The 15,640-nt window shown below is 48.3% G+C and overlaps 1 protein-coding gene across 3 annotated transcripts in view; it reads left to right on the plus strand.

Moving 5' to 3' along the window:
* The window catches only part of SPEN (spen family transcriptional repressor), a 96,615-nt gene that overhangs the window by 77,734 nt on the left and 3,241 nt on the right, over positions 1-15,640 (plus strand). For all 3 annotated transcript variants that reach the window (XM_032863505.1, XM_032863507.1, XM_032863506.1), the window contains 2 exons: positions 407-507; positions 7,294-15,490. In XM_032863505.1, coding sequence (XP_032719396.1) covers positions 407-507; positions 7,294-15,490 — 8,298 coding nt within the window. The remainder of the gene's footprint in view (positions 1-406; positions 508-7,293; positions 15,491-15,640) is intronic.

Raw genomic sequence — 15,640 nt, forward strand, 5'->3', positions numbered from 1 at the left:
CTATGAGGGAAGTTTAAATGTTCCTCCGTATTTCACTTTATGTTCTAACCATGGTTCCAGCAAATTTGCAACACAGATTCCTGGGTTTAGTCAATCTCGGTATTTGGCAACCTAGAATCCCCACACGTATTGTTTCAGTTTTCCATTTTGCCTTTTCCAGTCCTTCAGTATGGGTTCTGGAGGTTAAAATTATAATTCTTTATCGAGAATTCTGTTGAATTTGAGAGAGATTTCACATTAACAAAATACGGTTTCAGTTAGAACTCTTTCACTTGGTTGAGACAGATTGTTCTTACTTGAAGTTTATCCACAGGGCTATGTTGGGAAGGATTTTCACATCCAATAATGCTTTCCATCTTGAAAACCTGAAACTTGAATCAAACACCTGCTGTTCTTTCTTTTTAAGGTGGATTTTGCAAATCGAGAAAGTCAGCTGGCATTTTATCACTGTATGGAAAAATCTGGTCAAGATATCAGAGACTTTTATGAAATGTTAGCAGAAAGAAGGTATGTATTTTTTTTTCCAAGTAAGAAGGTATGTGTTTTAAACCTATCATCATAGCTTGAATTTTAAAATTTCAAATACATCAAATTTAGATGGGATTAACTTTTATTTTTCACCCCCCCCTTTTTAAAGATTTTATTTATTTATTTGACAGAGACACAGCTAGAGAGGCAACACAAGCAGGGGAAGTGAGAGAGACAGAAGCAGGCTTCCACTGAGCAGGGAACCCGATGTGGGGCTCAATCCCAGGACTCTGGGATCATGACCTAAGTTGAAAGCAGACGCTAAACGACTGAGCCACCCAGGCACCCCTCACCCCTTTTATCTACACTTACCCCCCAAATCTTTCCTTTTATCCCCTCATACAGAAACACAGGTTTATTTTTATGAATCCAGTTTTCATGTGGCTCGTGGGATTTAGGTTAAGCTAAATACATTTCTCACTCAATGCTGCTAGAATTTGAAAGAGTTACTGTTTTGCTAGATTCTAACTTTATGTACAAATCATCCTGCTTAACAGTTTTAAATTAAATATGATAACATGTTGAAGGGCACTGCAAACTGTTAAGTGCCTTATATATTTAGTAATGACAGCATTCAGATTATAACTGCATGTACTCAGACTGTTAGTCAGAAAATAATTGAGGGGCCTCTGGGTGGCTCATTCGGTTGAGTGCCTGACTCTTGATCTTTGTTTGGGTCTTGATCTCAGTTAGGGTTGTGACTTCGGGCCCCGCATTAGGCTCCACACTAGGCATGGACCCTTCCTTAAAAAAAATTTTTTTTTTTTAATTAAAAAAATTTTTAATTTTGAAAAGATTATCGGGAGCTTTCTTTGTTTTAAATTTGAATCTTCTGTGGGGGGTGCCTGGGTAGCTCAGCTGCTTTCGGCTCAGGTCATGATCCCAGTGTCCTGGGATCGAGCCCCACGGCAGGCTCCTTGCTCAGCAGAGAGCCTGCTTCTCTCTCTCCCACTCCCCTTGCTTGTGTTCCCTCTCTCGCTATCTCTCTGTCAAATAAATAAATAAAATCTTAAAAAAAATTTTTAAATCTTCTAAATAATTTATGAATAAGTAAGCCAGGGCATATATAAATTGGTAACTTTAGCCATGTAAAAAATAAACCTTATTTCCTCTTGTTAATTTTTTTTGGGGGTCATGGTAATATTTGATTTTTTCTTTTCCTGCTTGTAGGAAACATTGCAGTTCTGAATCATGTTAGATCTTATAGTTTGAACCAGGCTATCTCTATTAGCTTAAAACTGTCCCCAAACTGGTAGTTGACTCTTTTCTGGACTGAATATGTTAAAACACCCTAACTGTGTGTCATCAAGTGCTTCAATAGCCAATCACATTTGAAAATGGAAGCTATAATCCACATGGTCAAGCTGTTTGTCTAGGCATGCCTCTGTGATTAAGTCTTCTGGAATGTCACCACTGGGTCTCCACCACTGTACATGTGTGTTAAAAGACTGTGTGTGAAAAATGCCTTTAGACACTCTAGTTTAAGTATGAAAGGGGGGTCTACAGGAAGTATTTGTCAGATCCTGATCAGTTGCCAGAAACCTGTAGAATTACTGCCTGTTCTTTGCACTTTATTTCTGTTTTAGTCATATATATATATATATATTTTTTTTTTGAGTCCTTTCCTTGTGGAATATTGTACGACAGGCATTGAATACTGGGAAAGTTTTTTTTTTTTAATTTATTTTTAAAGATTTTATTTTTAACTAATTTCTATACCCGAATGTGGAAGTGAGCTTAGAACCCCCCAGACCAGGAATTGCATGCTCTACCAACTGAGCCAGTCAGGTGGCCCTGAGGAGGGTTTTTTTGTGTTGTTTTTTTTTTTAATTGTTTTTGCTTTGTTTGGTCTTTTATGATTTTGTTTAGTTATCTGACAGAGAGAGAAAGCACTAGCAGCAGAAGTGGTGGGCAGAGGGAGAGGGAGAAGTGGGTTCTCTGCCGATCAGAGAGTCGGATGTGGGGCTCAATCCCAGGACCCTGGCATCATGACCTGAGCTGAAGGCAGATACTTAACTGAGCCACACAGGCGCCCTCCCATATACTTACTATGTTCAGAAAGTTTCCTTTTATTCCTCCTTTGATGAGGGTTTTTTCTCTTTTTTTTAAATCATGAAAGGGTCCTGGATTATCAGTTAAAATTACGTTTTTTCTTTATTAATATGGTGGATAATGTTGATTGAATTTTGTATTTGAACCACTCTTGCATTCTTCTTTTAAAAAATATTTAATATATATATTATGTATATAATATATATATTTTAAAAATATTTAATAATGCAATAATTTAATGAAAGTTTTTAAGTGGGTTATGAAGCAGTAGGTATAGTATGAGCCAATTTTATAAAACAAAAGCACATGTAGGCACATACATGCAAAGAAAAAAGACTGAAAAGATTTGTATACACGTACACACACAGAATACATACATGTTTATACACACAGAAATTTATGTATAGCAGCATTTGTATCTGTTTCAGGGTGTTTAGATTATTAGTGATTTTTTTTTTAAAGATTTTATTTATTTATTTGAGAGAGACAGAGAGTGAGAGCATGAGAGGGGAGAAGGTCAGAGGGAGAAGCAGACTCCCATGGACCTGGGAGCCCGATGCAGGACTCATCCCAGAACTCTGGGATCATGACCCAAGCCAAAGGCTTAACCAGCTGAGCCACCCAGGTACATTAGTGATTTTTTTTTTTTTAATTCTTATTAACATGTATTATTTGTTTCAGGGGTACAGGTCTGTGACTCATCAGTCTTACACAATACACAGTGCTCACCACAACACATACCCTGGAGAGGTTTTTAATTTTTTTAATTTTAATTTTTATTAAAGATTTTATTTATCCACTTGAGAGAGAGAGATAGTGAGAGAGAGCACAGGCAGGGAGGAGAGGGAGAAGCAGGCTCCCCACCAAGCAGGGAGCCCGATATGGGGCTCGATCCTTGGACCCTGGGACCACAACTGGAGCTGAGCTGAAGGCAGACGCCCAACCGACTGAGCCACCCAGGCACCCCTGGGGAGGTTTTTTAAAATGAAAAATGTACCCCACAGTCAAATTCCCAAAAGCTTGAACTACTAAGGATTTGATAGTTTTTTGCTAGTAGAGAAATCCACAGCCCTCTAGCCAGAAAGTCAGTTTTGACAGAAGGCTTTCCTGTGCCAGCTTATGTATGTGTGTGTGAGAGGGGGCGCATGTGCGTATGTTGGAGAATATGTGGGTCTGTAGACAGAGGAAAACATTTTCCATCCTGGCTCCCCAAGTAGCAGTTTGAAGTCATTGTTAACATTTTAAGTGCTGGGGCACCTGGGTGGCTCAGTCATTAAGCGGCTGCCTTTAGCTCAGGTCATGATCCCAGGGTCCTGGGATCGAGCCCCGCATCAGGCTCCCTGCTCAGAGGGAAGCCTGCTTCTCCCTCTGCCCACTCCCCCTGCTTATGTTCCCTATCTCATTGTCTCTCTGTCTGTCAAATAAATAAATAAAATCTTTAAAAAAAAAACAAAAAAAACAAAAACCTTCCATTTAAAACAAAACAAAACATTTTAAGTGCTTATAGGAATCCTTTCCCTTAAGCTAGTGGAAAGTTTGTTGGTGTTCTAGTGGCACCTAAGACATAAAACATCCATTAGAATCTTCTGTGCATACATTAAGTATTTTCCAAAGACTAGTGTCTTGGAAGGGTTGGATAATGCTGTGTGGGTGTTCATTTTTTTATATTAACACTTAAATTCACTCATTTTACTGATGATCTGCCTCTGGCTTTGTTCTTTGGTTCTTACCTGTGGTTACTTATCCCTGTTGAGTGGAGTTTATCTCCTAATGTAGGAAGCAGGCAGATGTGGGACTTAACTCTCAGTTTTGCCCCATTTCATTTCAGATGGCAGTGCTCACAGAATGCATTCCTTGCAGTAGAACTTGAGGAACTTTGCCCTTTCTGTAGAGTGGAAGGAAGTCATCCCACTGAATAGTTAATGCAGGAATGAAAAAAATGCTTCCCCTCTAATGATAGCTTAGCTCAAGAATACAGGACCAGGGACGCCTGGGTGGCTCAGTTGGTTAAGCAGCTGCCTTCGGCTCAGGTCATGATCCCAGCGTCCTGGGATCGAGTCCCACATCGGGCTCCTTGCTCATCAGGGAGCCTGCTTCTCCCTCTGCCTCTGCCTGCCATTCTGTCTGCCTGTGCTCGCTCTCTCTCCCTCTCTCTCTCTCTGACAAATAAATAAATAAAATCTTTAAAAAAAAAAAAAAAGAAAAAAGAAAAAAAAAAAAGAATACAGGACCAGTTTACATAGGGCACTGCAGTTTAAAAGCATCTTTTCATTTATTCCCTCAAATACTTTGTCAGAGAGGTAGGGCGGTGACTCTTCTCCTGCGTTACTTTTGGTGGGAACTGAAGATCGAGGACTTCCCTGATAAGGTCACAGGCTAAGACATTGGGCTGGAGATAAGCCCAGTGCTCCTACCTGCTAGTGCATTGAGCTTTACACCCTACCAAAATGATTCTCAAGATGAATTTACAGGATCCGATCCTATTATGCTTTAGGTGAATTTTCCACCTACTTAGGGGAGTTGGGATATCGTCATGTGAACAGAGTTCTCTCAAAACCTGGCTTTTCCAGGTTCTTTGGAGACCCTTTTTGTCCACGGTACAAGTGTGCAGTTGTACTCTCCTGCTTGACTTGCATTCTTTGCCTCATTTCTTTAGGTGGTCGGGGGCCCAGCAAAATATGTCAAAATCAATTGTTTACATGTATGCCTTTGATTTATGTAACTTCGTATTTTTGGACATAGTTTTATTTAGTTTGATTAATCTAAAACATACTTGAGATTGTTTTTATAGTATGATTTGAAGCCTACTGTTAACGTGGGCAGTGAGCCAGTGACTGTTCTAGGTGTCTCAGTCACTTTATAGCATACAGTGTGTTTACCTTTATGTATGAAAAGGTGCTTCCTTGGAGTTTGAATTTACGTTGGTGATGAATTAAATTAGCTGAATTCCATGCCTTATAACATTTGTTTTAAGGTAGCTGGTCATTATTTAGGCAAAGAATCTGATTCCTCTGAAACTTCAGAAAGATCATCTTGAATCCAGTTAAACAAAATGATATAGATACACCCTAATATGTTCTCTTTGGACTGAGAAATTCTGTGTAAGTTCATGGAATAATGTATTATTGGTGCTCCCAGTGTGTGAATGTTCTCTTAGATGCTTCATCTAAGAGAACATTCTTGGAGAGTGGGCTAGCACACCACCCAGGAGTAGTAGCTTTGACATATTTTTCTAAGGTTCATTTTTTCAACAGATACTTCAGTGCCTCCTATGAGCCAAACACTGTTACAGGAAGACCCCCAAAAAGCTAATACCTTTAGGGGCTTAAATTCTAGATTTTTTTATGTTTCAGTAAGCCACTAGTGGCAGTACTGCATAGAATGTATGACTTGCTTGAGGGAACAGAAATGGAGGGTGAGGGCGCCTGGATGGCTCAGTGGGTTAAGCCTTTGCCTTTGGCTCCGGTCGTGATCTCAGGGTCCTTAGATCGAGTCCCGCATTAGGCTCTCTGCCAGCTTATGATCTCTGTCTGTCAAATAAATACATAAAATCTTAAAAAAAAAAAAAAAAAAAAGAAATGGAGGGTGAACAAGAGTGAAAGAATTGATCTCTGTTATGGGTGAATTTTATTTTATCTGTCATACATGTTCTTGTGTGTACATTTAATCCTATCTTGAATGCCCCCAGAAAGGTCACTGTAAAAGAAAACTATGGTGAATTCCTTTATAGTTGAGGAATCCTCTCACAAAGCTTGTGTTCAGTTGGTGGCTTGGGGAAAAGTAACATTCCTGAAGGTCAAGTATGTGCCTCACGTTATGTCAGGAAAGTTCTTAAAACTGGTATCTTATTTAATCCTCTTAAGAGCCTTAGGAGGAAAGGTTACCACTGTTCTATAAGTGAGGAGACTGGCCTGCCCCGTTTTGTTTTGTTTTGTTTTTTAATTGCGAATTGAGAGAATGCGTTCTTATCAGCATCCTGTGGGTCACGTAGGTAGGATTTCAGTTAAATCATCCTCTTTACTTCCCAGTAATGCATTTGTTTTCCCAAGTTGTGGTAAGAATATCTTTTGATAGAAAAGTAGTTATGAAAGACGTAGAAATGTGGGGATGTGGTATTGTTTACTAGTGCTCAGTAGGAGTCATCACACCTCAACCAAAGGAATGAAAAGGGCTGAAGTGCTGTCCAGTAGAAACATAATGCAGACTAAATTTGTGGTTTTAAATTTCCTAGTCGACACAGTAAAAAAATGAAAAAAGAAAAGGTAAAATTAATTTTATTCAACTCAGTATTTCTAAAGTAATAATATTTCAACATATATTCAATCTAAATAAATTACTGGAGTCTTTGTCTGTCTTTCTTTCTTTCTTTTTAACTAAATCTACCAAGTCCAGTGTGTATTCTGTATTCACATCTCATATTTCAAGTTCTCAATAGCCATGCGTGGATTTTGGCTACAGATGGTATTGGATGGTCCATGTCTAACTAATGAGTAAACAATGGCAAAGATTTTTCTTTTTTTTTTAAGATTTTATTTATTTGAGAGAGTGAGGGGGCTGGGAGAGTGGCAGAGGGAGAGTTGGGGAAGCAGACTCTCTGCTGAGCAGGGAGCCCCATGTGCTCGATCCCAGGACTCTATAATCTCGTGTGTGTGATTTAATGTGTCAGTGACAAGAAAACAAAAGAACTAATACATTCTTTTTCATATTTGGTAGAGAGGAACGAAGGGGATCTTACGACTATAGCCAAGATCGTACATATTATGAGAATGTTCGTACTCCAGGCGCATATCCTGAGGATTCCAGACGGGACTATCCAGCCCGAGGGCGAGAATTTTATTCAGAATGGGAAACTTACCAAGGAGACTACTATGAATCACGATACTATGACGATCCCCGCGAGTACAGGGATTACAGAAGTGATCCTTACGAACAAGATATTCGGGAGTACAGTTACCGGCAAAGGGAACGAGAGCGAGAACGCGAAAGGTTTGAGTCTGACCGGGACAGAGACCACGAGAGGAGGCCGATTGAGCGCAGCCAGAGCCCAGTGCACTTGCGGCGCCCACAGAGTCCTGGGGCGTCCCCCTCGCAGTCGGAGCGGTTGCCAAGTGATTCCGAAAGGAGGATTTACAGCCGATCCTCCGACCGGAGTGGGAGCTGTAGCTCACTTTCTCCTCCAAGATACGATAAACTTGACAAATCTCGCTTGGAACGCTATAGTAAAAATGAGAAGACAGATAAAGAAAGGACTTTTGATCCTGAGAGAGTGGAAAGAGAGAGGCGCTTAATAAGGAAGGAAAAAGTGGAAAAGGACAAAACCGAAAAGCAGAAACGAAAAGGTAAAATTCATTCCCCTAGTTCTCAGTCTTCAGAGACAGACCAAGAAAATGAGAGAGAACAGAGTCCTGAAAAATCAAGGAGTTCTAATAAACTGAGCAGAGAGAAAGCTGACAAAGAAGGAATAGCAAAAAACCGCCTGGAGCTCATGCCCTGTGTGGTTTTGACTCGAGTGAAAGAGAAAGAGGGGAAAGTCATTGACCATGCTCCTTTGGAAAAGCTGAAGGCCAAGCTTGATAATGACACTGCTAAGTCTTCTGCCCTAGATCAGAAACTCCAGGTCTGTCAGACGGAGCCTGCTAAGTCTGACGTGTCCAAACTGGAATCTGTTCGAATGAAAGTGCCAAAGGAAAAGGGACTGTCAAGCCACATAGAGGTGGTAGATAAGGAAGGTAGGCTTAAGCCCAGGAAGCACCTAAAACCAGAGCAGACTGCCGACGGGGTCAGCGCTGCAGATTTGGAAAAACTGGAAGCAAGGAAGAGGCGTTTCGCAGATTCCAATCTGAAAGCAGAAAGGCAAAAACCAGAAGTCAAGAAAAGTAGTCCAGAGGCGGAAGACGCTCGGGTACTTTTAAAAAAGCAGCCTGACCTACCATCTAGAGATGTCATTCTGCTGAGGGAAGGAGAATCAGAAAGAAAGCCTGTGAGGAAAGAAATTCTTAAACGAGAATCTAAAAAAATCAAACTAGACAGACTTACTGCTGTTCCCAGCCCCAAAGACTGTCAGGAGCTTGCCAGTGTTTCTGCTGGGACTGGCTCGAGGCCCACCTCAGACCTGCAAGCGAGGCTGGGAGAACTGGTATGCGAATCTGTGGAAAATCAAGAAATCCAGTCAAAAAAACCCATTTCCTCAAAACCACAACTCAAACAGCTGCAGTTACTAGATGATCAGGGACCAGAGAGAGAAGATATTAGGAAAAACTATTGCAGTCTTCGCGACGAGACACATGAGTGCAAATCAGGCCAAGAGAAACCACAGTCAGTAAATACTGAAGAAAAAATTGGCATTGATATTGATCACACGCAGAGTTACCGAAAACAAATGGAGCAGAGTCGTAGAAAACAGCAGATGGAAATGGAAATTGCCAAGTCTGAGAAGTTCGGCAGTCCTAAAAAAGATGTAGATGAATATGAAAGACGGAGTCTGGTTCACGAGGTGGGCAAACCCCCCCAAGATGTCACGGATGACTCTCCTCCCAGCAAAAAGAAAAGGATGGACCACGTTGATTTTGATATCTGCACCAAGAGAGAGAGGAATTACAGGAGTTCACGCCAAATCAGTGAAGACTCCGAAAGGACTGGCGGCTCTCCCAGTATCCGGCATGGTTCCTTCCATGAGGAGGATGACCCTGTGGGCTCCCCGAGGCTCATGTCAGTAAAAGGGTCTCCTAAAGTAGATGAAAAAGGTCTCCCCTATTCTAACATAACAGTCAGAGAAGAGTCCTTAAAGTTTAATCCTTACGATTCTAGCAGGAGAGAACAGATGGCAGACATGGCCAAAATAAAGTTCTCTGTCTTGAGTTCTGAAGATGAACTAAATCGGTGGGATTCTCAAATGAAACAGGATGCCAGCAGATTGGACGTGAGTTTCCCAAACAGCATAATTAAGAGAGACAGCCTTCGGAAGAGGAGTGTACGTGACTTGGAACCTGGTGAGGTGCCTTCTGATTCCGATGACGATGGCGAGCACAAGCCCCACTCCCCCAGAGCCTCTGCTTTATATGAGAGCTCTCGGCTGTCTTTTTTATTGAGGGACAGAGAAGATAAACTGCGTGAGCGAGATGAAAGACTCTCCAGCTCTTTAGAAAGGAACAAATTTTACTCTTTTGCGCTGGATAAGACCATCACACCAGACACCAAGGCTTTGCTCGAGAGAGCTAAATCACTGTCTTCATCTCGAGAAGAAAATTGGTCTTTTCTTGATTGGGACTCCCGTTTTGCTAATTTTCGAAACAACAAAGATAAAGAAAAGGTTGACTCTGCCCCGAGACCTATTCCGTCCTGGTACATGAAAAAGAAAAAAATTCGGACTGATTCGGAAGGAAAAATGGATGACAAAAAAGATGATCATAAAGAAGAAGAACAGGAAAGACAAGAATTATTTGCATCTCGTTTTTTACACAGCTCTATCTTCGAACAAGATTCTAAGCGACTGCAGCATCTAGAGAGAAAAGATGAAGACTCAGACTTCATTTCTGGTAGGTTGTATGGGCGGCAGACATCCGATGGCGCAAACAGCACAGCCGATTTGATTCAAGAGCCCGTAGTTCTTTTCCATAGCAGATTTATGGAACTCACACGAATGCAACAGAAAGAAAAGGAAAAGGACCAAAAACCCAAAGAGGTTGAGAAACAGGAAGATACCGAGGATCATCCTGAGACCCCAGAGTCGGCTTCTGAGAGTAAAGAGTCAGAACTGAAGACTCCCCCTCCAACTGGGCCTCCTGCCGTCACAGCTGCAGCTCCAGAGTCAGCCTCGTCCTCACTGGAGAAGACGACAGCCAGTGAAAAAGCGGGGGAGGTGCCGCTGGCGACAGACGAGAAACCCAGGGAGCTGGCCTCCACCTCAGAAGAAGCAAAGCCCGTGTCTGAGCAGGCGGCCACCGCTGTGCAGCAAACTGAACAGGCCGACCCGCCCTCAGGAGTGGACACCAGGAAAGACGCTGCTGGGCCTCCCTCGGCTGCGGAAGAGGGCTCATCCGCCGACCCGCTGCCTTACCTGGACACCAAGCCTCCGACTCCCGGGGCCTCGTTTTCCCCGGCGGAGGTCACCGCAGATCCGCAACCTGACAGTGCCCAGCCGCCTTCGAAACCGACCCAGAAGCCTGAGGACGCCGATGAGCCAAAAGTGGAAAAGCCAAACTCCGCTGCTGACGTTGAGCCTAACGCAAATCAGAAAGCTGAAGTCGTCCCTGAGGTTCAGCCTCAAGCTTCTGAAGACATTGAGGTTGAGCCTCCGGTGGCTACAAAAGATAAAAAGCCAAACAAAAGCAAGCGTTCCAAGACCCCCGTCCAGGCCGCCGCAGCAAGTACCGTGGAGAAGCCGGTCACCCGGAAGAGCGAGCGCATAGACCGGGAGAAACTTAAGCGGTCCAGTTCTCCTCGGGGAGAAGCCCAGAAGCTTCTAGAGTTGAAGATGGAGGCAGAGAAGATTACCAGGACTGCCTCTAAAAACTCAGCCGCAGATGCGGAACACCCTGAGCCGAGTCTGCCCCTCAGCCGGACAAGGCGCCGGAACGTGAGGAGTGTCTATGCGACCATGGCTGACCACGAGAGCCGCTCTCCTGTCAAGGAGCCTGCGGAGCAGCCACGCGTGACCAGGAAGAGACTGGAGCGAGAGCTGCAGGAGGCCGCGGCGGTCCCCACCACCCCGAGGAGGGGGAGGCCTCCCAAAACACGCCGCCGTGCTGAAGAAGAAGAGGAGACTGAGGTGAAAGAACCAGTTGAGACCGTCAGACCAGCCGAGGGATGGAGGTCCCCACGAGCCCAAAAGGCAGGAGCTTCTGGCGGCCCCCAAGGCAAAAGGGGGAAAAATGAGCCAAAAGTAGATGCTGAACGTCTGGAAGCCGCAGCTGAGGTGAGTCCCCAAGTAAACGTGAAAGAAAACACAAAAGCCAAAGCTGATAAAGAAGAAGCAGGAAGTGAACAAAAACGTGACAAAAAGGAACTTAGCACAGACAAAAATGCACCAGAAGCCCCTTCAGTTGAAGTGGTGGAGAAAAAAACAGCGCCTGAAAAAAACTCCAAGTCCAAGAGAGGAAGATCTCGAAACTCCAGGTCGGCAGCGGACAAGGCTGCAAATCTGAAAAACGTGGACGCCAGCGTGCGTCCGAGTGCGGCGGCAGGCCCCGGGGGGCTGGCGGTGGACAAGGAAGCGGAGGTGGCGGCCGGCCCCGCCGAGAAGAGCGAGAGTCCGCAGAAGGAAGGGAGCTCGTCATCCCCGCTGAGCAGTGGTCCAGCCCCTCCGGACACGGCAGCGGAGGAGAAGGAAGGGGTGTCGGCCTCCGCGCCTTCCCCGGAAGCCAACCAGTTAGCCAAGCAGATGGAGCTGGAGCAGGCTGTGGAGAACATCGCGAAGCTCACCGAAAGCGCCACCGCGGCCTTCAAGGCGGCGGCCGCGGATGCGCCAGAGGGCCTCTCCACCGAGGACGGGGACAAGCCGGCACACCAGGCGAGTGAGACGGAACTGGCTGCAGCCATTGGCTCCATCATCAATGACATCTCTGGGGAGGCAGAGAGCTTCCCAACAGCTGCACCTTACCCTGCAGAATCCCAGACAGATCTGCAGCCCCGCTCGCAGGCGCCACAGCCCCCTGGCGAAGGAATGGAGCCCGAGACCAATGAGGCCGTGTCTGGCCTCTTGGAGACCGAAGCTGCTACAGAATCTTCTGGGCCACCAGCCAGTGCCCCTGACCCCTCAGCAGGCCCAGCAGATACCAAGGAAGCTGGGGGGAATAGTGGCGAAACCTCCCAGCCAGTGCCAGAAGCCAGAGGACCAAAAGAAGCAGAAGTCCCTCTTGCTCGGAAAGAGAAAGGGCGCCAGAAGACAAGTCGATCACGTCGCAAACGGAATACAAATAAGAAAACGGGGGGCACCGCAGAGACCCAGGTCGCCCAACCTGACCAAGTACAAAGCAAGAGTCCTGCTACAGCTGAGGGGACGGCGGCGCCAGCCCCAGAAACTCCACAGGAAGAGCAGCAGAGAGAAAAGCCCCAGTCTGCCCCGCCCGAGTCCTGTGCTTCCGACCCAAGCAAGACTCCGTCCATCGAGAATCTGTCCCAAGAGAGCAGCGCTGAAGCGGAGACGCCCACCAGAGCGCCCGCGCCTCCCGCCCTTCCCCCTCCCTCCCAGCCCGCACCAGTGGAGGAGGAGCCGCAAGCCAGATTCAAGGTGCATTCCATCATTGAAAGTGACCCCGTGACCCCACCCAGTGACTCAAGCACACCCACCCCCACGGTCCCTTTGGTAACTGCAGCAAAGCTCCCACCTCCTGTTGCCTCTGGGGGCGTGCCACACCCGAGTCCCCCTCCTAAGGTCACGGAGTGGATCACCAGGCAGGAGGAGCCTCGGGCTCAGTCCACCTCATCTCCAGCTCTTCCCCCAGACACAAAAGCTTCTGACATTGACACCAGCTCCAGTACGCTGAGGAAGATCCTCATGGACCCCAAATATGTCTCCGCCACTGGCATCACTTCCACGAGTGTCACAACTGCCATTGCGGAGCCTGTCAGCGCTGCCCCTTGCCTGCACGAGGTGCCACCCCCGCCTCCAGTTGAGCCTAAAAAGCCACTTGTAGAAGAAAAACCAGCAGCTCCAGTACCCAACACCTCTGACACGCAGGCCCCAGAGGTTCCAGTAGCGGCTGAAAAGGAAAAGGTGACTCCAGTCATCGCTCCCAAAATCACTTCTGTGATTAGCCGGATGCCTGTGAGCATTGATCTGGAGAACTCGCAAAAGATAACTCTGGCAAAACCAGCTCCGCAAACCCTGACCGGCCTGGTGAGTGCTCTGACGGGCCTGGTGAACGTCTCCTTGGTCCCAGTGAACGCCCTGACCGGCCCCGTGAATGCCCTGAAGGGCCCCGTGAAGGGCTCGGTGGCCACGCTGAAGGGTTTGGTGAACACTCCTGCGGGTCCCGTGAACGTCCTCAAGGGGCCAGTGAATGTTCTGACGGGGCCGGTGAACGTTCTCACCGCTCCGGTGAACGCCGCTGTGGGCGCGGTGAATGCAGCCGCGGGCACGGTCAGTGCCACTGTGGGCCCCGTGAACGCCACCGCCGGTGCCATGAATGCAGGCGCCGTGACCGTCACAGCGGGGGCAGTGACCGCTGCATCTGGCAGTGCGACCGCCACTACAACAGGCACAGTGACGGTGGCAGGTGCAGTGATCACGCCGTCGGCAAAGTGCAAACCCAGAGCCAGCACTAATGAGAACAGTCGGTTTCACCCGGGGTCTATGTCCGTGATCGACGACCGCCCGGCAGACACGGGCTCTGGTGCCGGGCTGCGTGTGAACACGTCTGAAGGGGTCGTGCTCCTGAGCTACTCGGGGCAGAAGACTGAAGGCCCTCAGCGGATAAGCGCCAAGATCAGCCAGATCCCCCCAGCCAGTGCCATGGACATCGAATTCCAGCAGTCCGTGTCCAAGTCCCAGGTCAAGCCTGATTCTGTCACCCCATCGCAGCCTTCGCCCAAAGGCCCCCAGGCTCCTTCGGGCTATGCCAATGTGGCCACTCACTCTACTCTGGTACTGACGGCCCAGACGTATAACGCATCTCCTGTGATTTCATCCGTGAAGGCGGACCGTCCGTCCTTGGAGAAGCCCGAGCCCATTCACCTCTCTGTGTCCACACCTGTCACCCAGGGTGGCACAGTGAAGGTTCTCACCCAGGGCATAAACACGCCCCCAGTGCTGGTTCACAACCAGCTGGTCCTCACCCCAAGCATAGTCACCACTAATAAAAAGCTTGCTGACCCTGTCACCCTCAAAATAGAGACCAAGGTCCTCCAGCCGGCGAATCTGGGGTCCGCCCTCAATCCCCACCACCCTCCTGCTCTGCCCAGCAAACTGCCTGCAGAAGTGAACCACGTCGCCTCGGGGCCCAGTACCCCGACGGATCGAACGGTCACCCACTTGGCAGCCACAAAGCCAGATGCGCACTCTCCTCGGCCCAGCGGGCCGGCGCCGGCCCCGTTCCCGAGAACGTGCCACCCCAGCAGCACCGCGTCTGCTGCGCTCTCCACGAACGCCACGGTCATGCTGGCTGCGGGCATTCCCGTGCCTCAGTTCATCTCCAGCATACACCCGGAGCAGTCTGTCATCATGCCGCCCCACAGCATCACCCAGACTGTGTCCCTGAGCCACCTGTCCCAGGGCGAGGTGAGAATGAACACTCCCGCGCTCCCCAGCATCACGTACAGCATCCGGCCGGAGACCCTTCACTCTCCGCGGGCCCCTCTGCAGCCCCAGCAGATAGAGGTCAGGGCCCCGCAGCGCGCGGGCACACCCCAGCCGGCCGCAGCCGGTGTGCCGGCCCTGGCCCCCCAGCACCCTCCCGAGGAGGAAGTGCATTACCACCTCCCTGTCGCTCGAGCTGCGGCCCCCGTGCAGTCCGAGGTGCTGGTCATGCAGTCTGAGTACCGCCTGCACCCCTACACCGTGCCCCGGGACGTGAGGATCATGGTGCATCCGCACGTGACGGCGGTCAGCGAGCAGCCTCGGGCGGCCGACGGGGCGGTGAAGGTGCCACCGGCCAGCAAGGTCCCACAGCAGCCCGGGAAGGACGCCGCCAAGACGGCGGAAGCCAAGGCGGCCCCGGCCCCGGCCCCCGCCCCCCACGGGGAGGCCCGCATCCTCACGGTCACCCCCAGCAACCAGCTGCAGGGGCTGCCTCTGACCCCGCCTGTGGTGGTGACCCACGGCGTGCAGATCGTGCACTCCAGTGGGGAGCTGTTCCAGGAGTACAGATACGGAGACATCCGCACCTACCACGGCCCTGCTCAGCTCACGCACACTCAGTTTCCTGCCGCCGCCTCCATCGGTCTGCCTCCTCGGACCAAGGCTCCCGCTCAGGTAAGTGCCACACAGCAGCCGTCCTCCCTGTGGCGGTTGAGTTGCCGGCACCATCCCAGACACGTGTTGCCCTTTCTGTGAGTTTAAAGAGGCGCTTCTGAAACTGCAGGGTTCGGGAATCCGATCACCGTGCAGAGGACGGAGGCCCGG

The sequence above is a fragment of the Lontra canadensis genome, unplaced genomic scaffold, assembly GCF_010015895.1.
Source record: "Lontra canadensis isolate GAN:19392208 unplaced genomic scaffold, GSC_riverotter_1.0 scaffold25, whole genome shotgun sequence".
Classification (NCBI taxonomy): domain Eukaryota; kingdom Metazoa; phylum Chordata; class Mammalia; order Carnivora; family Mustelidae; genus Lontra; species Lontra canadensis.